The sequence below is a fragment of the Adiantum capillus-veneris genome, chromosome 15 (assembly GCF_014529385.1).
Source record: "Adiantum capillus-veneris isolate H3 chromosome 15, ASM1452938v2, whole genome shotgun sequence".
NCBI lineage: Eukaryota > Viridiplantae > Streptophyta > Polypodiopsida > Polypodiales > Pteridaceae > Adiantum > Adiantum capillus-veneris.
The window spans coordinates 118508026-118532734 of NC_140945.1; the positions used below are offsets into that span (position 1 = coordinate 118508026).

A 24709-nucleotide genomic window follows, 5' to 3' on the forward strand; every position below is an offset into this window, starting at 1 on the left:
GAGCTATATACAAAGACGAGCTATTAAAGGGGTATAAATGCAATTGCAAATTCCTTTCTTGGATTGTCAAACATATGAGCTTTCTCATACTTACTAAGCTTCTATGAGACTAAAGGTGGACATGAGAGAGGTTTGCATTCTCAAGATACCTTCAAGTACCACTTATTTGAGAGAGAGATTCGGAAGAATCGTGTTGCGTAACTTTCATACCAAACTAGTAGTGACAAAGCTTGAGATTTGTCTTCAGAAGTTGATAGAGAGTTTTATCTTGTCCCTTGCGATAGGAGGATTGATATCCACCCGTAATAATGAGATAAAAACACCAATGACGCCCTCATTGAACCAGATATAAAGATTTGAATTTGCATGTGCTGTGAACAGGGTCTAATGAAGCATGAGCGTGTGTTGTGTCAATTGAAGCCTTCTTGAAAAGTGTTTAATTATCCTCTACTGTTAGTGTCAGTGTACCAAGTTCCAAAATATGTTGTCGGATGAAGTCCAATATTCTTTTGCAAGATGTGAACATGGGTTCAAAGCTACTAATGGCAATATTATGCATGTACCAAGCATGAGACATCTGCAGTCAGAGAAAGAAGCAGCGAACATGTGCAATTAACGATAATTTTACACAGACAACTCTCACGATAGTGATCTGAAATCTTTTACACCAAGCTATACAGCCCATCATATTCTTGACATAAGAAAAGCTGCGATGCGCAGTGCCTACTTGCATGTAATGGGGCCATTGCTTAGGTCGTTCGCATCCTCTTGCGAGCTAAAAACCGTTCCTTTGCAGTAGCTAAAGCATCTTCAGTGGGTTTCCGATCAATTGGTCGTGAATTGGGCTGACCTGATGCTGAGTCTTTCTCTGAACCATCTTGCTTACGCTCCTCTGTGCCTGACACAACCTTTTCTGAGCCATCTTGCTTACATTCCCCTTTCCCCGATGCGACCTCTTCTGCAGTCTCTCTTCCTAGGCCATGTTGTAACTCTCCATCAGCATTTGGCTCCGGCTTATTTCTGCTTACTGAGAAGCTTTCTGGTTCAAGCCTTTCACCACTTTCTTCCTTGTTTTCACCTACAGAAGCCTTGACAACTTGCAACTTCTTAACTGGCTCTGAACCTTCATCAAGATCTGAAATCGGCGAAGGCCCTCCTGCTTCAGCAGACTCTTGCTCACGCAGTCGAGGAGGGCCTTGCTGAGCAACCTTATTCTTTGCGCCAAATGCTACATTCTTGGACAATAAGTTATGGTAGAAGTCACTGAGATCACCTTTGTTTGTAACCTGTTGAACATTGTAAACCGCCTTCAAGACCAGCTACAGCACACACAAATACATATCAACATAAACAGGCACAAGCACTGTAGCAAACCTCATCAGCTTGCTCTCGCAACTCTCTTAATCTCTCTTCTTCAAGCCATTTTTCTTGCTCTGCGAGCTTCTTCTTGTATGCTGAGGTCACAAATTTATCTTTATCACCATATAAATGGTCCTCAAGCTTCCGCTCTTTCAAAAGCTTACGCTCATAAATAATCTCCTGCTCCTGTTGCCGAGTCTTGGCCTTTTCAAGCAATTTTGTTATATATTTGGGCTGCCATAAAAGATACTTGTCAGACCAGCAAGAAGTAAAAACTCACCAGTACACATATATACGTGTATGAATGCCTGTTTATTAGACTGTAGACATATGTATGTATATATTCATACGAGTGCATGTATGTTGGTGTGTATGCATGCATATTTACATGTATGCAACCATGCATAAGTAGACATGTACGTCTATACGTATTTTTCGGATCGGAAGTGATAACACATACTATACGACGTTTTTTTTCATACTGTATTTACGTTTTCATCCACCTTGGCCCTGCACCCCTTGCATTTTCCCAAGCACCTGTATTTCCTCGACATCCGCGTACCTCTAGTGTTTTCCACCAAGCAGTAGGAGATCAGCCACAGCATTTTCAGCCAGCAGCAAGCCTCAGTGTTTTTCCCTGAACACGCCCAGATCCATCAGCATACCCTCAGATCAGCCAGCGTTAGTCATTTCAGCCATCAGCCTCATCAGCGATTTCAATTTTCAGCCCATAGCCTCGTCGCAATTTACAGATCCAAGCCAGTCTCACTAGCATTTTCAGGTTTCAGCCCTAACCCTCTCCATACCGTCGAGTCCAAATCCAGTGCATGATCCCATCAACACATCAGCATCTAGAACCATTGTATCAGCATTTGTACATTCTAAAGCGAATACCACTCTAGCAATAGATTGGGGGGGCCTTGGAGGGGGGGTTTGGGTAGTATCATTCACTCTTCTCTTACTCTTTGTCTATTGCACCTCTCTCTCATTAAGTAAAAGGAACTTTGTGTACGTACTAAGGATTGAGAAGAAGAGAAAACAAAGATGTGTCCAACAACTAGATTGTCATTGCGCACACAAAGACCAACACCCTGTAGGCCGCCCCAAAGACTTGCGCCACTTTCGGTATTTCTTAAATTAATTGAAAACGGACGATCCGAACGCTTAGACCAAACTCCCACCAAGCTGTCCAAACCTATCGAGGCCTGAAATTGCAGACTTTCGACACAATTTCGGTAACATAAAGGCGCCAAAATCTGTGTACGCCAAAAGTGCAGGTCTAGGACAAACTCCCTTGCATTTTAGAAGCTTTTCGGTGAGAGCTAAGGAAATTTCAGCGTGCTGTAATTTCCTGTTTTGGTCACTGACACCTGCCCAAACTCCTGTATAACCACCCCAAGGCTTCCCCGAAGCTTCCCAAGTGTTATCTTAAATTTAGGTGCGAAACCCTAAACCTGCAAATAGACGCACCAAGCTCTGTTTTGGGTCGTTTAAAGTGAGGCAAACACGTCTACGAGTGTCGCAAGAGCTCCCGCATGCAATGGGACACTTCCCCTTTGATTTGGACGAGTTTTCATGTGAGAAAACTCTTCTGTTTCGCAATTTGTCGCGATGGAATTGCGCGTACTTGTGGGGGGTTAGCAATTAGCTAAATCCGATTCCTATTCAAAAGGCTCTTGCCTTGGCAAATGCACATAAAACCCACTAGACTGTACATACTACATAGTCATCTGAGGAGCCCAACTAGTGGGGCATTACCATGTGTGTAAGGGAGAGAGATGCACGAGAGCGGAATCATTGCGCTACATGAGAAAGGGAGAAGGCAAGCTTTCCATTAAGGATGTGAACTTGGAAATCCACTCACACAAGTGAACAATGAGCCTCTCTCTCTCTCTTTTGGGCACCCCCTAGCTGCCCTGTGCTTGCAAAAGGTGAGTTGTCATGTTTAGTTTCCTAACCCTTCCCAACTTAAAAAGTTGTCAATGACTTGCCGCTTGGCCCAGATTCCATTAGGCACGCATACTTCCGTACTCATCAAAATTCAGTGCTAACTAGCCCGCGCGACCAGTCTGAGATTGGCCAACCTAGATTCCCGATGGGAGAAACCTGTTTGGCTACAGCCGTTTCACATTGACCATGCAATATCCACTTGCACCTTTTCAAGGGTTTTGGCAAAAAATAAATAAATAATAATATGTAATACATATTTAAAGAAGGCAACAAGAAAAATACACCTCCTGGTGACATACACCCCTCATCCCCCCCCACCCCCCCGAAATATTAAAAGCGATCTCGCTTGCATGCCAATAATACATATTGACATCTGTTGATATCACATATATTCTATGATGGGAATGAAGGTATACATGCTTTCAAACATGCAAAGTTGGACGATTAAACAGTCCCACCAACCTAGCTACCACACATATACCAAACATAGAAGACTTCTGGTGTACTCTCAAGTACAAACTTCTGCACTCAAATTATGTACATTCACTTAGCCATCGGATCCAGATCTTGCTTGTCTCTAATAGATGTCTAGATGTACGAAGCTCAAATCATTCATCAAATAAAATACTGCAGACATTTCATTTTCATCACATACTCTAACAATACACACATGAAACAACATGTTCAATTCTAGAAAATTTCCAATTCAATGTACATATTTTCATTAAGTCATTCCGCAAAATACTGTCAGTCTGTTGGTATCCCTAAAATCTCAATAAGAAATTAGTGGCTTTATTCAATCTAGGAAATCTGTGACAAAGAAGTGGAGTGGCTCCCCTCTTGTGCAGTCCGCACCCCACCATATTCAACTTGTTGATTCATCGGTAACTTTCACAATGGACATTGCTAATAATCCAAAAGCTTCAAGGTACAGCTCAAAACTGAAGAGAATCTGCGAGGTTCTCCTCCCCATCCACTTTGCATCGAGAGCCAAAAAGTGCCCTTGACCAAATTATCCACAGGACCTAGCTTACCTTTCTGTTCTTTTCTTGTGCCTTGTGACCTATTGATAGCCTTACTAGCCTTCGTGTCCACTGGCACCTCAATCTGAATTGTCAGAATTCTTTGGTGCACCATTAGCTGGAACTCTTTGATGAATTATCAATTGATTCCCTTACTTCTTTGGAATTCTTTGATGAACTATCATCCGATTCCCTTGGAGCAAAGTACAGCACCCGCGGGACCTCTGCTCTCAGACTCTGCGTCCAAATGCTCTACAAAGTGAGGCCCCAAGGGCTCTATTTATTCTTACAAGGAATGCCCCAAAAGCAATTAGTCCAAAAGCAGTCAATCCCAAAAGCATCTGGTCCAAAAACTGCCCTAGAAAGCATTCAACGCAAATCACGGAAATTCGTACAGCCTGTCACGAGTCTGTGGCAACTCTACTTGTTGATTTCTTTCTGGGGGAATTTTATTTGACTTGTTTTAAAGCACCCCTCTGGAAATGCCAATGCCCGAGTTGCATGGTGTGAGGCGGACAATGAGAGTCTAGGCCGGACGGCCAGTGAGCACTGAAGTTGGGCAAATGGACTAAGGTTAGCCACGGTGGAGCTACGAGTGTAAATCACCTGATAGCTGGCCGACATTGCATTTTTCGATGTGGTTTTAGTGGAGATTGATGGTCAGACGACTCGTGTGAGTGCCATGGAAGCCTCTCCTAAAATTTAGGGAACTGCTATTTTTGGACCAAAAAAAGTGTTCGCGTCATTAGCTCTGGAATGTCAAGGGAAACATTTTATTACTCTGCCGCGAAGTCAACTGGGCAACCGGTCGGGAGATTTTTAGCCGACAACCCCGAAACGGAAAATGGCTTCTAAACGTGCCAAGTGGCACATTTCTGTGCACTTTCCTCATGCAAGAAGAAGTGGCGCTGAATTTATAGCTGGGAGGCTCATTTGCAAGTTTCCTATCACAGGTTAAGAGCTATGGAGTGCTTCCTTTCCCTCTTATGTACGGTGCGGAGCCAGGAGTCATGCCCTACACGCTACGCATTGCTCTCTCTCTCCCCTACGAGCAGTTATGTTATACCCCTCAAGTGGGCTTTTCATTTGACCAATGTACAACTGTGTGGGTTCATGTGCGATTGCCGAGGCAAGAGCCTCTTGCACAAGTACTAGATTAGCTAGGGGCTAATCCCCCGCACGTACGGTGAATTTGGAGAGATTTCACGTGAGAAATCTCGTCCGATTTATAGGGCAAGTAGCCCTACAAGTGCCAGAGCTCAAGGACTTGCTACAAATGCGACCGGCACGCGAAACGGAGCCCGAAACAGGGAATTACAGCCTGCTGTGTATTTTTGCAGGTTTTGGGTTTCAGCCCTAAACGGTCCCTAATACCCCCAGGAAAATCCGGGAACGCGAGGGGACCGCTGTAGAGGTAATTTGGAGCATTTTCGGGGCAGAAAACAGAGAATTCAGCATGCTGCAGATTCTGCCAGGTTTTGCAAAGTGTCCATATGCGCCGGGAAAGTCATCTATTGCGTGGGGATACTGATTGAGAAGCGTCCTAGTACAGTTATGCTGCCGAAATCGGGCCAGAACAGATGGAATTCAGCCCGGATTATGCGGGACAGCTTGTAGGAAATCCCAGGTTTTATTCCCTCTGTTAAAGAATAAAGAAATACCAGAAGGGGCGCCAACATGTGGGGCCTACAGGTGTCACTGTCTGCTTGGGAGCATTCTAGCTTCCTGGCCGTGCTTTTGTTTTGAAGTGTAATTTCCAGTCACAGTTACAGGTTCCTTTTAATTCATTGCTTTGTGTCGTAAAGTCGAGTGTTAAAGATCGGGTGAAAGCTAACATCTACCGCCCTACGGGCCGGTTTCACAGCCTGCCACGTGGCACAGCCAACGGAAAACGCGAAAATCCATACTGCTACCACGTCAGCATGTCAGCACAATTTTCTGTCGTCCGTACAATTCTGCCACGTTATCAGCCGATCTATCCGGGTAGTACTGCCATGTCATCATTTTGTGACAACCCCTCGGTACCCATCAGCACCCCTCAATACCTCCAGTACCCCAGTACCCTTCAGTATCTCAGTAGTACCCAACATCAGTACCCATTAGCATCAACATCAGCATTTAGTCATTGTATCAGCATTGTGCAAGAATAAAGAAAGTACTTGCTCTAGCAACTGAGCAAGGGGGCCCTTATGGGTTTGGGACCCAACATTCGGTGTCGCCTTTTTTTTATCTCTCTTGTGTCTCTCTTTCATTCAGCTCAATTCAGTTCTTTCAAGTGAAGTGAAGTGTCCCTTGTGTTTGTGCGGAGTACTAGATCCGAGCTAAATCCTTGAACACTTCCGCTGCACCTAATAAGTTTGTACTCCGCTCTGTCGAGATTCCTTGCCAAAAATTTGCCAATATCTCCAACGCTTCGCAAAAAGGCTTATTCGTCTTGGAATCTCCATTCATTTCATATTTCCCCTTGCTATGATTTTTCTTTTCTTCATCTCCCCGCAGACCAACAGTTGGAGGGGTGTTGTCTCTGTCAAACTCTCCGTGAGAACCCATGTGAGCTACAAAAAGGATCGAATCTTCCATAGAAGAAGAATCATTTTGAGCTCTGATACCAATGTTACAAACTTGAACACTCTCAAGCAAGAAATCAATAGCAACAAACAAACTGCAAATAACTAAACTAAACTTGAATAGAGAGAGAGAAGAGGAGAGTCAACACGGAACAGCAGAGCTCCGTCCCTAGATGCATTGCTCCAAAGATTGTCACCCCTTCCGGTATTTCTTTATTATTGCTTCCCAAAGGTACAACTCCCTAAGGTTCCAACTCTCTCAAAGCCTCTACGTCCAGATGCTCTCCATAGAGTGGCCCTCAAGGGATGCCCAAAAGCAGAGCCCCAAACGCACTTGATCCAAAAGCACTCAACCCCAAAAGCATACGCCAAAACTGCCAAAAGCTGCAGGTGCAAATCGTGGAAATCCATACAACAGTGCCATGTGGCATGTTGGCGCAATTTATGAAAATCAGCCAACCAACCTGCACACTTTTGTTATTAGGGTTTAGGCTCCTCAACCGGTGCTCTTCAAGTCAGCAGGTTTAATCCCTAACCCCTATAAGCCCACGACCACATCTTCAGGTTCTTCTAGGTTGAAATTTTTAACTCTCGACACCTTGCCAGTCCTTCCAATTGGGCAAACCACATCACCAACTTGTGACATAGTGTCAAAGGTAGCAGCGGAAGATGCAATGAAGACGAGTTGGCTTCTAATCCAGTGGACACCTCAACTCCGATCTAGAACACCTGCAATGTCACACACATGAACAAGGCACATGTAAAGAAGATATCACTGAGGTAGAAAGACTCAAGAGACAGGACATTTGAGAATAAAAGAGAGAGAGAGAGAGATCTGGGAAAGGCTCTCTATGCTGATAACAAATTGCTCATACAAGTGACATGCCCAATGGATAGACCGGAGGTACACACAACTGCGACTGCTACTGACACTGCCAACTGCTCCTGCACACGAGACCACTGTCACAGTCTCCACATGGGCAGTCACTCCTGGATTGATTCTCCTCCTAGCATCAAGAGAGATGGAGAGAGAGGTACATGCCTCAAGGCTACAAGCATGGCTGCCATCTAGAGGACTTGTATATCTCTACACTCCTACGCCTCCACCAAGAACTAGGTGCTCTTCCTCTTCACAAATGCCCAGGGGACACGGTGCATTGAGGAAAAAACAAGGAGAGATCACAATGCTGCCCATCACTGTCGGTGGTGCTGCCCTACTGCCGGGGATGAAAAACGCTAGGGATGAATGGGAAAACATTGGGGCTGATCCATAGTAAAAACGCCAGGCTGATTTGGACCCCCTGCCACCGCCCTCCTAGGGGTGCTCTGCACCCAAGGGCCTCTGTGCGCACTCTCCCTCTAGTGCCCCTGCCCTCACCTATATACACTCAGAAGTCTAGGTCGGCCAGCTATCCACAAATACCCGCAAGGCTGAGAAAAATACAAGAGCCTGCTGGCCATGGAACAAAGTCAAAACCCTGAGCTTAACATGGCTACACATTTCCCGACATGAGAAAACTACCTCATACTAGCCAAGCACGGCCAAAAAACAGCCCTCACTTCCTAACACCTGTCCCTGGGAGAAACTTGGACCGACTGGACAAATCCAGAGAAATTCCTGACCTCTAACACCCCCTATCAACTCCCGGATAGGAAGACGGACCAGGAAGCTCGACTAAGCAATCTGCAACTAAGCAATCTCTCTCTCTCTCTCTCTCTCTCTCTCTCTCACCCTAGTGTGGTAGATTGGTTATGCCATTTCCCTCTTGAATAGCAGCTCTTGAGTTCAACTCTCTTCCTCGGCTAGATCTTTAAGGTCTCTTGGGATAGTTTCCTACGACGTTAAAACTCTTCGACCTTGGGACAGTTTCCTACGATGTTAAAACTCAAAAACGATTCTTCTTTTACGGAGGATCAATCCTTTCTACATCACAGACAGGACATCCCTTCGACTGTTGGTCAACGGGGAGATGAAGAGATGTCACAAAAATACGGAAGCGTAAACTGACTTTTAATTGCATTTCAAATACTCGAGAATTAGAGAGAGAGAGAGAGAGAGAGAGAGAGAGAGAGAGAAAGCTCGACACTTAATTGGGACCAAAAGATGGGCTGGTCCCCCCCCATAAAGAGATTATCTTTATTACTAAGGGAGAATCTTTACAAGCACAAGAACGGGGCAATAAGCCCGTCCTCTATTCTTTCTTGTCCTTTTTCTTCTTCTGACTGAGAGAGTAAAAGAACTGTTCTCTAACTACTAAGAGGATCTTTCCTCTTCTGTGAGATTTTGGGAAGCTCTCGTAGGCGAGAGTCTACCTTCCACAAAACTCATCGGAAGCTCTCATAAATGAGAGTCTATCTTCCGCTAACTGTGTCTCTTTGGACATAATCGTTCTTGCAGTCAAACCACGAAAGAAACATGCAAAACACACGCACACACGCTTGCTATAATCTTTTGCACATAACCAGAAATTGCTACCTGCGCACGTTCCAATGCCGAAATGGAGGTCCTTTTCGCGACAGAAACGCTCCAAACTTTGTGTATGTGTAGAGTAGGTAGAGAGGAGTAGGATTCTATTAAAGCTTTGCTGAAATTCATCCTACTACAGGTGATTAGGGGCTGAAAACAAAGAATTTGCAGCCGCTAGACAAGAGAGAAAGAGACTTTTCTACTACTTTACGCGATGAAACTTCTCCCACAGCTGCCTACAACCATGAGAGGCCTTGTTCTAGGTGATGGGTGCTCAGAGGCTCCACATACACCACAAAGTGCTGCTCTCAAGCTTCATGGAGAGCTTCACTGCGTAGAGGACGTTCAACTTAGGGAGGGTAGTGCACTGCCAACCTGGCAAGAGGGGGAGGTGCTGCTCTCATATAGCCAGCCAGAAGAGGCGGCGCTAGCATGAAAAGAGAGAGAGAGAGAGAGAGAGAGAGAGAGAGAGAGAGAGAGATTGCATGGGTAAGTGTGCCAAGTGGCACACTTACTTAATAATTTAAAAACCATTCAACTTTTGACTTTAAAAGTCCTATGCTAATTAATGAAATGTGCAATTAAGTGCACAACTGCACACATAGATGCAACCAATTAAATTGTTAGCTGCTCCCCAGCGCAATGCCGTACCGACACTGCTCTGGCATTACCTGTTCGCACTTGTCTGGCCATTTGATCCGGCATAGACAATTTAAAAATACATTAACTCACTAAGACCGTAAAATGATTTAGGCCTTAGGGTTATTATTCTAAGGACCCCATCTCATTCCTGTGCTTGCACTAGCGCGCGTAATTTTCTGAGCCTGAAATCTGAGGCTACTATCTACCCCTTCATTTGAAGACCCGATTTCCCAATCAATAGGGCTTCAGGGTATTTTTCTGCTAGGGTCTCCCTGAGGTGCTCTGGCGAAAACTTGGGCACACCTGAGGCCCCAGAAACTGCTAGATCTATTCTGATGTGCACACACTAATTAGATAATTCTTTTCTCGTAAATAAATTAATTATTTACAAAATCTAACATAGTTACATCCCTCTTGGTTCTAAACAGTTGACCTCAACTGTAGAGCGTCAACATAACTGTGCAAGATGTCTGGATAGTCCTTAAGATCGGACTCAGTCATCCACTTTGCATCTAAAGGGGTGTAATTCTTGAACTTGACTAAATACTTTCGATGTAGGCTCCCCGACTTGAGTTGTCTCTTTGAGTGGTGTATTATCTGTTCAGGTTGAAGGATTTCCTCGGTCTCTTCGACTTCTGGAGGATCTTCTTGTACTGGCGCCACTGGAGGAGGCCCAACATATGGTCGGAGGAGACTGACATGAAAAGCATTATGGATGCGCCAGTGAGAAGGCAAATCCAATCTGAAAGTCACATCATTGACTTTATCTGTAATTTTGAAAGGGCCGTAAAATCTATGAGAAAGTTTAACAACTTTCCCTTTTCCCACCCGCTTTTTCAATCTAGCTTTCTCAAACCGAAGCAGGACATATTGCCCTTTTTCAAGATTGAGATTCCTTCTGTGCTTGTCTGCTTTTCTCTTCTGTTGCTCTTGAGTACGAAGAATCGCTTGCTTTACTTGTTGATGGGCAATATCAATATTGCACACAAATTCATCTGCGGCGGCGAAGATATTTTCTTTGGTAACCATAATAGGAAGTAAGAGTGGCTTCCCATAAATAATTTCAAAGGGAGCTTTACCAGTTACGGAATGTATGGTATTATTATACGCAAACTCAACTATTGGTAAGTACTTTTCCCATTCGGATTGTCGTTCCGAAACATAGCACTTGAGGAGATCTAAAACAGTGGCATTAGCGATTTCACTTTGACCATCTGTTTGAGGATGATAAGCTGATGAAAAATCAAGCTTAGTTCCCAAGTTTTCGAACAATGCCTGCCAGAATAGACTAGTCATGCGGGGATCTCTATCACTGACAATAGTCTTTGGTAACCCATGGTGTTTAAAAATATGTGCTAGAAATATTCTAGCCATGTGATCAGCTTTGATCGTCTTCTTTACTGGAAGGAAATGTGCTTGCTTACTGAATCTGTCTACTATAGTCCAGATTGCATCATTTCCATTCTTAGATCTAGGAAGATTAGTAATAAAATCCATGGCAATACTTTCCCATGGCATGTTAAGCACAGTGAGCGGCTGAAGCTTGCCATAAACTTTGTCTGTCATATTTTACTTTTTGGCAGACTAAACACTCACGTACATGTTTTTCAATGTCCGCACAGAGTGTTGGTCAAAAGAAATACCTTTCGAGGGCACTAGTGGTGGCAGCAATTCCCTGATGCCCAGCATAAGGAGAATTATGTGCTTCATCCATCACCTTCTGTCGTAAGGGCTGAGCTATGCATATTGCTTGTTGACGATAGAGCGTATTGTCCCTAATGGAATAAGGTGGCCTTGAGTGACCCGCTTGAAGATCTGCCCAAATTGTGGCGAAGTCTGGATCTTGAGGATACATCTCGCTGAGAGATTCTAGTTCCTCATGATAAATTGTTATTAGTGCATTGATCTTTGGACGCCTGGGGAGAGCATCTGCAACTGCATTCTTCACTCCAAAAGTGTGTAAAATCTGAAAATGGAAAATCTAAAGAAAGTTGGCCCATCTCACCTGCTTTTCTGATAACGTTCTCTGTGTGAGAAAGTAGCGAAGACTTTGATGATCTGTCTTGATAATAAAATCAGCTCCTAACAGATAGTGTTTCCAAATGGAAAGAGCATGAATTACTACCATTAACTCTTTCTCGTATATGGAAACATGCAACTCTGCATCTTTAAGGCGCCGACTTTCGTAAGCTATGGCGTGACCCTCTTGGTTCAAGACTGCTCCTACACAATCTCCAGATGCATCGTAGTATACCTCGAAAGGTTTGCGAAGATCAGGGACGGTGAGAACAGGTCCGTGACTGAGTAGATACTTAAGCTTTTCAAAAGCTTGTTTTTGTCCAGACCCCCAATGGAATGGAATCCGCTTCTTTGTCAGGTCATGAAGGGGACCTTCTATAGCGGCAAAGGCTCGAATAAAACGCCGATAATAAGAACAGAGGCCAAGGAAACTTCATACATCATGTACTGTAGTTTGCATAGGCCATTCTACAACTGCTTGAATCTTATCAGGGTCCATTCTCACCTGGTTGTGAGATACTATATGGCCCAAATAGTGGATTTCTTTTAGAAAGAACTCACTCTTCTTAGCATTCACAAATAATTTGTGTTGCGTAATTCTTCAAACACTAAGGCGAGATGCTTATAGTGTTCGTCTTCCGTCTCTGAGAAGATTAAGACGTCATCAAAGAAACGCCTGTGAAGCTTCTATATGAGAGGAAGATTCTATCCATCATTCTGTTGAATGTGGCTGGTGCATTAGTGAGTCCAAAAGGCATCACTAGAAATTCATACAACCCGAAGGTTGTTCTAGATGAAGTCTTATGCACATCCTGAGGAGCTATGCGGATTTGATGATAACCGCTCTTCAAGTCTATACGACTAAAGATACTTGCTCCTTGTAACTTGTCAAGAATGTCGTCAATCCGAGGGATTGGAAATCGATTCTTGATTGTGATCTTGTTTAGAGATCTATAGTCTATGCACATGCGGAATGTGCCATCCTTTTTCTGTACTAGCAAGACAGGTGAACAATATGGAGAAGTACTAGGCCTTATTAAGCCCTTCTCCAAAAGGTCGTGAACCTGCTTGAGAATTTCCTCTTGCTGCATTAGACTAACTCGATAAGGGGGCTGATTTGGAGAACTTCCTGGGATCAAATCAATTGTATGATCCTCACGTCGCGAAGGTGGGAGTTAATTTGGAATTTCATCTGCAAAACAATCTTTATAATTGTCTAATAACTTAAGTCTTTTTTTCTCTAAAGAGGAAGAAAGTTGTGAAACAGACACATCTCTCTCTCTTGCAAAAATCAAGTACGCTGAAACACGCTTCTTCATTTCTTTCTTGATGGCAATGTGATTGGCGATAGGGATACGCCAATCACCTGCATCTGCAAGTACAAGATACTTCTTTCCTTTATGATCAAAGGATAAGGTTTTTTGAACATAGTCAAAAATGGGATGCATCTTGTAGTGCCAAGGCATTCCCAAGATAACATCGAATCCTTGAAGTGAAGCTAGTAAAAAAAGACTCTTGATCTTTGTAGTTGTCGACCTTTAGATTCAGCTTCCCTATGATTGGAGTAGAGTTAGAGTTCTGCCCTTTGAAAGCAAATTGTGCTTGGATAGAGACTCCAAAACGATTGGGCTGTAAGTTTAGGTCATCAGCTAGCTTTGTAGAGATGAAGTTATCTCTACTGCCAGGGTCAAACAGAATAAGAGCCCGTTGGTTGTTGATGCTACCCCATGCTTTAAGAAGGGCTCTTTCTTTTCCATCCTTGGTTGTATTTCACATCTGGGACTGCATTGGAAGAGGGTGGTTGCGGAGGTTTGGTAGGACAATCACCCTTCATATGACCAACTTGTCCACACTTGAAGCATCTTCCTTCACTAATGTAAGTTCGCAACTCAGCAGGAGAGAGATATCTCCCTTTCTTGGGCTGAATTGGCTTTGCTTCTGCTTCAGAGGCGGTTCTTTTCTTCTTTTGCGAAGAAGAAGTAGAGGTAGGCTGCTCATGGAGAGCCTTCTGCTTGGCATGGTAAGTGCTTTGCTCCATCTTCCAAGGAGTACCCTTGTCATGTATTCCATCAGCTATGCCGGCTGATTCCATAAGTATCAGCAAGTTACCCCGAGGGTAAAGCTTCATAGCCTTTTGCAAGGCTTCATGCAAGTTCAAACTTGCGCATCTTTTCCGAATCGTCAATCTTCTTGAATGGAGTGACTTTCAAGAGAACGTCCCAAAACCTATCCACATAGCGTGGAACAGTTTCGTTCTCTGTGAAAGTCGATCCCATTCTTTCTTTACCTCTTCCTCATAGTCTGGAGGAAGGAACTGTGCGTAGAACTCCTTCTTAAAAGTAGTCCAATCTTGGGGTTTGCGATCTTCCACGATAAGGGTTAACCACCAACTGTTGGCAGTGCCTTTCAGGTACATACTGACATAGCGAAGCTTGGATCTTTCTTTAAAATTCCTTTCAGCAAATGCAACTTCGAATTGGCGGATGAAAGCCAAAGCTTTGTAATTATCACGCCGTCCATTGTAGGTGTCGAATTTCACATCTTTGTCTCAAGACTTGAATGTTTTCTGCCTGTGGTGCTTCTTCTTATGGTGCTCCTTCTTTCTATGCTTAGACTCCTTGTGGACAGGAGTCCTTTCCCTAGAATGCACTTCTTGCTACAACGGATCGTCAAGAAACATGTCTTCCGGGGCAACTATGTCATCCAGATCCTTCATGAAAGAGAATTGAGGGGAATTAGGGGGATCCTGCTTGTTAGGTGCAACGGAATGAATGTTGTATTTTCTCAAGATTAGTGATCTTTATTTGCTCAAGGTTCCTTTTAGTTCTTAGGGAAGGAGAGAGCCTTCTGTCTTATGGAGAGTGCTATGATCACGAACAAAGTGAGTGGATATTGTGCGTGCAAATGAATGAGACTGAGAGAAGGAGAGAGAAGAGATACGACACCCGAGAGTTTGTAAAACCCTCCTCCGAAGGCCCCACTCTCGTCGGCGAGAGTGGTCTACTTTGATTGCACAAAAGTGTACAATGCGAATGCAATGAAACTAAGCCAATGACGACGACGGTGATGACGACGATGACTTGATGGCTGAAATCTGGGATCTTCTAGGGCTGAATTCGGTGGTCTTCTTGGTGGCTGAAAATGACTGTTTTCATGGCTGAATTTTACTGTTCTTGTCGGGGCTGACTTGATGAAGAAAAACGCTGGAGTCACTGGTCCTAGGCTGCGTTTTTGGGTGGGTTAGCTTGGCTGAAAAAAGCTGTACAGCACCTGCTAAAAACGCTGAATCTGGGGGTCTATTCCATGGTGAAAACGCTGGACAGCAGGTCTATGGGATGCTGAAAAACGCTGGTATGCAGCACTCCTAGCGTTAGTGGTTGATGGTAAAAACGCTGAAATGCAGGGGCAAAAACGCCAGCATATAAGGTTGATGGTGATGCTAGGCTGTAGGGGAAAACGCCAAGAGATAGCTGGCGATAGCTGACTGTTGTGGAGGAAACACCAGATGGGGGGAGATGGATGGCGATGGATCTTGATGCTGAGGGGGGTACTGCTGAGAAGTTGCCTATTGAGCGGGAAGCTCCTGCTGCCTCTTCTGCCAGAAAGTGCTAACTTGGGTTTGCTTATATATTAACTTAGCAAAATTGCCCTACCTACTTTTGTTGGAAAGTCACTTAAAAATAATATGTGAAAATACCAATAAATAGGAAAATAGGCTAAATGCACTGGAAAATTCCCCTAACTGATGCTAATGGATTCTGATGGGAATTCCGATGATCATGCTATGTGCAACCGGAGGATATGCATCTATGCAAAGTGACTGGGCATGCACGGTCTACGAATAGACTCACAAAAGTGCCACATCACTGCTAATCTAGACTTGACTGAACTGATTGAACCCTGCTGTGGTGTAGCTTGTCCACGGACACATAGGGTTGGGATGTGTCACGTGACATCCCCTCCTTTTCAAAGTGAGGTACTGGTACCGAACTGTATGGCGTCGAGGGAGATCGCCAACAGCATCCGGAATCCTGGAAGGAACTCTTCGCCGGCCCACTTTGATGTGTGGGTCGTGCGGTACTTGAACTTCATAAAGGTCTGCAACAACTGCTTCTTTGGGCCGCGCCGAAAGCGACTCAAAGTCTTTTGAATCTCCTTTCTTGCGTCAACTTCGTCTAGAGAATTGCTTCTTTCGTCTTCAAGAATCTCCATGGCTGAAAATTCCTGAAACCATCTCCAACACAAAACCATGAACATACCCATTCCATGTAAAGTGAAGGAAAAAAATATTGGCGTCTCTAAAGACTGTGCATGCAATGTAGATGAACATAGAGACGGAGTGACAACCCGTTCATCAAACACATGCAAACAATGAGGTCGAATCTTTTCTGTTTGATCGAAATCAATCAACTGTTGCAAATCCCAATGGAAATGCCCATGCTTGGTGCCCATACAATCATGTGCTCTTTCGGGAACTGTGTCATGCCAAGGAAGAGACATGGAATGTGACTTCCTTACATACAAACTTTTCAACTTTTCACGAAAAATCCGAATACATTCGTGCTACACCCTCAGAGAAACGTACTCAACATACAATATGTCATGCCTAGGAAAAGGGATCACATAACGATGCTGACTAAAATACAGGAAACCTTCACGAATGAAACACTCGAACAATGCGTGCATATCAATCATGCGAACACATAATACTTCCTGTGATGGTTCTTTGGACCAAGGCTCGAGAGCCACGATCGCTTCTTCGGGATCTATCGAATCTTCTTGTGGGGGTTCTTTGGACCTCGACTCGAAAGCCAAGATCGGTTCTTCGTGATTGATCCAATCTACAACGAGGTTAGCTTCGCTAGAAAAAGCATCCACTAACACATCATCCTTATGAACAATCACATCTTCTTCATGCAACTCATCATCCTTGTGAGAAATCCATAGTTACCAGGAACGGGAAACCGGAACGGGAACGCGGAACGGGAACGCCGAACAAAATGCCATTCCTTGTTACGGGTACTCATGTTTGAAACACGGAACGGGGATTCGGAACGGGAACTTGGAATGGGAACGGGGAACGGAGACCTGAAAACGGCCATTCCCTGTTACTATGGAGAAATCACATCTTGATCATGCAAATCATCATGCTCGTGAGAAATCACATCTTGATCATGCAAATCATCATGCTTGTCAGTGTCATCCAAATCATTATGCAAATCATTGGCATCCAAATCATCATGCTTATCCTTGTCATTCAAATCATCATCATGCTTCACACAATCATGCAAATCCTGTGTAACATGCTTGGGAGAAGAAGAGACTGAGAGAGTCTCCTTTTCCCAATCTTGTTGCATCTATGCCTGTATTCGAGAAAAGAGTCGCAACATCTCTTGCCTTATTGCTTTGTTCTCGCGATCAAACTTGGCTTGCATTTCTTTGTTCTCGCGATCAAATTCTGCTTCTCTTGCTTTGGCTTCCAAGCGTGCTTGCTCGCTCTCACGCGCTATGGTTGCCATTTCTTCTTTGTATTCGCGATCTATGGCTGCCCTTCGTTCTTCGTAAGCCTTTCTTTCTGCTTCTCTTTCTTGATCTAACTCCTCCATAGGAGTTCGTGCAATCTTTGTCGTAGATGGGGAAGGGTCGGAAAAACCTCCTGATGAGGAAAATTCTTCTTCGCCTCTCTCATGTTCATCACCTCCAAGCGAAGGATCCATTCCGCTACGAGTGATGATCATTCTGAAGTTGTGGGTTCTTGTGGGTTCTTGTGGTCTGGGTTCTTAAGTTCACGAGGAACTTGGGTTCTTGAGGTCCTTGATTCGTGAGAATCGAGGGTTCTTGAGGTTCTTGAGGTTCTTGAGTCTTGAGGGTCTTGGGTTCTTGGGTTCTTGGGGTTTTCTTTCGCTTGCAAATCGCGTTGGAGAAGGATCTTCTCTTCACCCGAGTTCTACCCTTTCTGCGGGCGCACCCCTTGGCAGCCTTGCGCTCACACCAAGGTTGCTTTTTCCCACCTCACGTCGATTGGCCGGCCGCTAAGTGCACGGTCCGCTCTCAATGAGTGAAAAGAGACACAAGGGGAGGCTGGACAAGCCCTTCTTTCTTGGGATTCCTGTCACTCTTCAACAAAACACGATTAGGAATCGCCACGCCCAAGTAAACTTGGGTTCGTGCGATCGGAACAAGCAAAAAATTTCTCGTGGTTCTTTCCTTGAGTAATGCAGAACACTTCCAAAGCTCTGATACAAATGTTAGGTGCAGCGGAATGAATGTTGTATTTTCTCAAGATTAGTGATCTTTATTTGCTCAAGGTTCCTTTTAGTTCTTAGGGAAGGAGAGCGCCTTCCGTCTTATGGAGAGTGCTATGATCACGAACAAAGTGAGTGGATATTGTGCATGCAAATGAATGAGACTGAGAGAAGGAGAGAGAAGAGATACGACACCCGAGAGTTTGTAAAACCCTCCTCCGAAGGCCCCACTCTCGTCGGCGAGAGTGGTCTACTTTGATTGCACAAAAGTGTACAATGCGAATGCAATGAAACTAAGCCAATGACGACGACGGTGATGACGACGACGACTTGATGGCTGAAATCTGGGATCTTCTAGGGCTGAATTCGGTGGTCTTCTTGGTGGCTGAAAATGACTGTTTTCATGGCTGAATTTTACTGTTCTTGTCGGGGCTGACTTGATGAAGAAAAACGCTGGAGTCACTGGTCCTAGGCTGCGTTTTTGGGTGGGTTAGCTTGGCTGAAAAAAGCTGTACAGCACCTGCTAAAAACGCTGAATCTGGGGGTCTATTCCATGGTGAAAACGCTGGACAGCAGGTCTATGGGATGCTGAAAAACGCTGGTATGCAGCACTCCTAGCGTTAGTGGTTGATGGTAAAAACGCTGAAATGCAGGGGCAAAAATGCCAGCATATAAGGTTGATGGTGATGCTAGGCTGTAGGGGAAAACGCCAAGAGATAGCTGGCGATAGCTGACTGTTGTGGAGGAAACACCAGATGGGGGGAGATGGATGGCGATGGATCTTGATGCTGAGGGGGGTACTGCTGAGAAGTTGCCTATTGAGCGGGAAGCTCCTGCTGCCTCTTCTGCCAGAAAGTGCTAACTTGGGTTTGCTTATATATTAACTTAGCAAAATTGCCCTACCTACTTTTGTTGGAAAGTCACTTAAAAATAATATGTGAAAATACCAATAAATAGGAAAATAGGCTAAATGCACTGGAAAATTCCCCTAACTGATGCTAATGGATTCTGATGGGAATTCCGATGATCATGCTATGTGCAACCGGAGGATATGCATCTATGCAAAGTGACTGGGCATGCACGGTCTACGAATAGACTCACAAAAGTGCCACATCACTGCTAATCTAGACTTGACTGAACTGACTGAACCCTGCTGTGGTGTAGCTTGTCCACGGACACATAGGGTTGGGATGTGTCACGTGACACTGCTCTTGAACCTTTGGATTAAACCGCACAAGACGTTTGGAGGTTTCCTTTGCCTCTCGTGCATGCGGGAGGTTCCAATCCTTGGTTCTAGCGCCTTTGGGTTCTGTGGGATTTCTCCCGACCCCATCGGCACTTTCTCCTTCCCTTTCTCAAGAGTACGGAGAATCTTTTGGACTTCTAGATGGGAGAGAGCATTTTGCAACTCTTCCACCTGCTGTTGAAGGAGAGAGAACTCTATCTCGCGTCCTCCCATTTCTGCAATCTGCCAAGAGTCGTCAATCCCTTAAGGAATAGAGAGATGACCTTGCTCTGATACCACTGTCACAAAAATACGGAAGCGTAAACTGACTTTTAATTGCATTTCAAATACTCAAGAAGATTAGAGAGAGAGAGAGAGAGAGAGAAAGCTCGACGCTTCATTGGGGACCAGAAGATGGGTTGGTCCCCCCCCATAAAGAGATTATCTTTATTACTAAGGGAGAATCTTTACAAGCACAAGAACGGGGCAATAAGCCCGTCCTCTATTCTTTCTTGTCCTTTTTCTTCTTCTGATTGAGAGAATAAAAGAACTGTTCTCTAACTATTGAGAGGATCTTTCCTCTTCCGTGAGATTTTGGGAAGCTCTCGTAGGCGAGAGTCTACCTTCCACAAAACTCATCGGAAGCTCTCATAAATGAGAGTCTATCTTCCGCTAATTGTCTCTCTTTGGACATAATCGTTCTTGCAGTCAAACCACGAAAGAAACATGCAAAACACACGCACACACACTTGCTGTAATTTTCTGCACATAACCAGAAATTGCTACTTGTGCACGTTCCAATGCTGAAATGGAGGTCCTTTTCGCGACAGAAACGCTCCAAACTTTGTGTATGTGTAGAGTAGGTAGAGAGGAGTAGGATTCTATTAAAGCTGTGCTGAAATTCACCCTAATACAGGTGATTAGGGGCTGAAAACAGAGAATTTGCAGCCGCTAGACAAGAGAGAAAGAGACTTTTCTACTACTTTACGCGATGAAACTTCTCCCACAGCTGCCTACAACCATGAGAGGCCTTGTTCTAGGTGATGGGTGCTCAGAGGCTCCACATACACCACAAAGTGCTGCTCTCAAGCTTCAATGGAGAGCTTCACTGCATAGAGGACGTTCGACTTAGGGGGGGTAGTGCACTGCCAACCTGGCAAGAGGGGGAGGGGTTGCTCTCATATAGCCAGCCAAAAGAGGGGATGCTAGCATGAAGAGAGGGAGAGAGATTGCATGGGTAAGTGTGCCAAGTGGCACACTTACTTAATAATTTAAAAACCATTCAACTTTTGACTTTAAAAAAGTCCTAATTAATGAAATGTGCAATTAAGTGCACAACTGTACACATAGATGCAACCAATTAAATTGTTAGCTGCTCCCCAATGCAATGCCGTACCGACACTGCTCTTGCATGACCTGTTCGCACTTGTCCGGCCATTTGGTCTGGCATAGACAATTTAAAAATACATTAATTGACTTATCCTAAGGCCGTAAAATGATTTAGGCCTTAGGGTTATTATTCTAAGGACCCCATCTCATTCCTGTGCTTGCACTAACGCGCGTAATTTACCGAGCCTGAAATCTGAGGCTACTATCTACCCCTTCATTTTAAGACCCGATTTCCCAATCACTAGGGCTTTAGGGTATTTTCAGCTAGGGTCTCCCTGAGGTGCTCTGGCCCAAACTTGGGCGCACCTGAGGTCCCAGAAACTCCTAGATCTATTCTAATGTGCACACACTAATTAGATAATTCTTTTCTCGTAAATAAATTAATTATTTACAAAATCTAACATAGTTACAAGAAAAGCTGAAACTCGACACGAAGTGGCGGAGTTCCACTCACTGTCACAAAGTGATGGCATGTCGTGCCCGACTGAAAAGAACTAGCTAAGAGGACGAGGAATTGAATCTAGAAGATGGGTCGAGGAGCCTAAGGAAGGTTAGGGATTAAAAGTTTAAATTCCTAACCTTTACTAACTTAAAGAACTTATGAGCACCAGTTGAGGGGCCTAAACCCTAAGAGTCAAAAGCTTGAAGGCTGCCTCAAAATTCCATAATTTGCGGTCTGGGATAATTTGCGCTGACATGCTCACATGCAGAACTATAAGAAATTCCGTGATTTGCATTGACATGATGACATGGTTGCACGGATTTCCGCAAAAAGTGTTGGTAGATTTTGGCAGTTTTCACATGAGCTTTTGAGTGCAGGTGCTTTTGGACTAGAGCTTTTGAGGCTCTGCTTTTATGCATCCCTTGTACTCTTTATAAGGAGGGCGCCATTCTCAGAGAGCATCTGGACGCAGAGTCTTAGAGAAGCGAACCCTCGGGAGTTGTACTTTGTGAAGCATAATAAGAAAGAAATACCGAAAGAGGGGCCAGTCTTTAGGGCCAGTGTGTCTTGGCTCAGAACTAAGTCATGCTGTGTCCACTCTCTTCTTCCCTCTCTCTCTCTACTCAATCTCAGTGATTTTGCAATTTCTGTTTGCGCTACTATTGATTTCTCGCATGGAGTGTCCAAGCCTGTAACACAGACAACACTGGCCCCAAAACCCTAGCGCCCCTTTCAATATTTCTTTATATTGCTAACATGGCATCTTGAAGTTTGAACGGATTCTGCGTTTTGTGGCAGTTCATGAGTTGTGCCAATTTTTGGACATCAGAGCTTCTAGAAGTCTAGCTTTTCATTGTTAACTGCTTTTGGAAGGCCAAGGCCTTTAAATATGTAAAGGGGGGTCTCCTTCTGGCATTCCAAGTAATGCGGGAAGCAAAGGAACACCCTAAGCTTGTAACAAGTTGAAGCATGGTCCCGCAAATTTCGGGCCTATCCGTAAACATTTGCCATAACATCATCTTCGTGATCCTCGAATTGAGCCACGTTAGCAAGTCTTTAAGGTTTCTTCGTCTTGAGGTTTTAAGCCCCTCGCTGATACACTGTAAGTCGGGGGTTTAGGGTTGAAAACCCTAACCCAATCCTACCATGTCACAAACTTTGTGACAAATGCTCCAACCCTAAACCCCCACTCCTACCATGTCACAAACTTTGTAACAAATACTCAAAATATACGAGACGCTAGAGAAGAAAAGAACCAAATACAATCAAAATGTCTATAAAGGTGGAACGAATGGGCTAAAGAAAGTTTAACATGGAAGAGAATCAAAAAACAACTTCGTTCTCTAAAATTAGAACCTTCCATCATGCTTTTGGGGACTGTTAAGGCGGAGCAAATGTGACGGCAACTAAAAGTGCCTAAACACCTGTGCTAGAATTGGGCCATGAAAAGGTATGGGGTCAAGGCTACCTAGATCGTTTCCACACGATTAAATTGGTGATTCTCACCTGGGAGGTGGTCAATTTCAAAAACCCTCTTCCCTTTTGCTTGAAACGTGCTATATTTTGAAAGAGTTGAAAGCATATCCACCTAATACCAAAATTAGAGTCAACGATCAAAATAGAGACTCCCTTATATAGGTTGAAAGGCTTGTAGAGGCCATACCTAGATCATTTCCACACAATTGAATTGGCAATTCTCACATGGGAGGCGGTCAATTCCAAAAACCCTCCTCTCCCTAAACCCTCTTCTCTTTTGCTTGAAGGCATGCCATATTTTGAGAGAGTTGAAGGCATATCCACCTGACATTAAAGTTAAGTTCAATGATCAAAATAGAGACTCCCTTAGATAGATTGAAAACCCTCACATCCAACAGATCCATCTCTTGAATAGATTCTTGCCTCCAAGCAAGCAACTGCCTTTGAGCAAGAAATATCAAGAGTCACAACTCTCCAATTAGGTCTCCTCACCAAGCGAGCAAGATTAAGACGAAAGCACAAGAATCCTCACCTTCATGCTTATATGTTTGTAACTTCCTCCTAGTAATTAAAGGATCTCTCCTTGAAGGGGTATCTTCTACTCCCCGATCTATGTTTCAATCCCAATGTGGTGTCAAATAAGTAGTTACTCAAGATGACATTGTTATGCGCCCCCACTTGAGACATTATGAACGATACCATGTTGTAAAGCAGCATTATTTTTTGTTAGCTCTGACATGGACAAACTCCAAAGAATTGGTACCAACCCTTAGCACTTCTGTCCCCTTTGTTTTTTGGTGGGCTCCATGCAACAACATACATGGCTGCAGATTGAGATGATGACCAGTAGAAGCCTGGAGGAGGGTCATAGAACACACACTTTGCAAGAGCTAAAAAAGGTCACAAAAATTGTACAATTTCATATCAACAAATTCACAAAAATTGTGCAATTTCATATCAACAAATTAGCAGTATGAAGTAGCCCCTTGTTCTCACTTGGTCCGATGGAAAACAGCCATCTTAGTTCACATGGCGAGGAATAAGTAAAATACCTTGCCCTGCTCTCGTTCTATTGCCCTAGAAGTGGCTGATGTAGCCTTGAGGTCGTCATACACTTCATCATAAGCAAAAGCCGTGGAATCCTGCTCCAATGCAGCCTTGTGTTGAAACTCTACCTGTGAAACAGCTGAGCATTTAACACAAGCATTGAAAAACTTGCGATCAAAATACAAAACAAACTCTCTCTCTCTCTCTCTCTCTCTCTCTCTCTCTCTCTCTCTCTCTCTCTCTCTCTCTCTCTCTCTGCCTACCTACCTCCTTTAGAGCGCGATTCTTAGCAGCCTGTCTGGCGATGGCCTGCTCCACATTATCTTCATCATCATCGTCTTGATCGAAAATAGACGGTTTTTTGGGTGGAGGGAGGGCCTTCTTCGCAGTGGCTGTGGGCTGTGGTGCTCGAAGTTGCAATCCATACTTCGTCCCGCGGTTCATCTCTCCAACTTGTAAACGTGCGCTCTCTCTCTCTCTCTCTCTCTCTCTCAGATATCTGTCCGCAGTTCTAAACTTGAAGAATTGGTATGACCATACATACTATCACATATATAATTTTAAAACTAGTGTGTCATGCCAATGGTTCACTCACGGTAATGGGTTTGGATAAGTAAAAGGTGCAAATCGATTGAGAACATCAAGCATACAAAATTGTAGAGTCGCACCTTGTCAGACTGACTGCACTCCTGCTCATGTTTGGTTGCTTTGCTCAAAGCTTTGTTCTACACTCACGTTGATGTCTGCTACAGAACAATGTAGACCTTGGGAATGCTACAGAGCACCTTCGACACTCTGCTTGTAACTTGGATTTGCTGTTCTGAACACTATGCCATGATAACTTTGCAACGAATGGTTC

At 44.2% G+C, this 24709-nt stretch overlaps 1 protein-coding gene across 1 annotated transcript; it reads right to left on the reverse strand.

Annotated features, from left to right (window-relative positions):
- Positions 1-583: 583 nt before the first annotated feature.
- Positions 584-24356, reverse strand: LOC147441362 (uncharacterized). The gene is made up of 4 exons (XM_086483016.1): positions 24114-24356; positions 23856-23974; positions 1375-1593; positions 584-1286 (listed from the first exon to the last, which is right to left on the reverse strand). Exons 1-4 carry the CDS (start codon positions 24292-24294, stop codon positions 750-752), a joined length of 1056 nt encoding a protein of 351 aa, XP_086339142.1. The 5' UTR covers positions 24295-24356; the 3' UTR covers positions 584-749.
- Between the last annotated feature and the right edge of the window lie 353 nt (positions 24357-24709).

What these genes read in the sequence shown, in the direction of transcription:
- LOC147441362 (XM_086483016.1), bottom strand. Translation starts at nt 24,294, where the DNA reads ATGAACCGCGGGACGAAGTATGGATTGCAACTTCGAGCACCACAGCCC. An exon ending in TCGCGCTCTAAAGGAGGTAG is followed by an intron (nt 23,975 to 24,113) that starts GTAGGCAGAGAG and finishes TTTCACAGGTAG; the next exon opens with AGTTTCAACACAAGGCTGCA. An exon ending in TGCGAGAGCAAGCTGATGAG is followed by an intron (nt 1,287 to 1,374) that starts GTTTGCTACAGT and finishes AATGTTCAACAG; the next exon opens with GTTACAAACAAAGGTGATCT.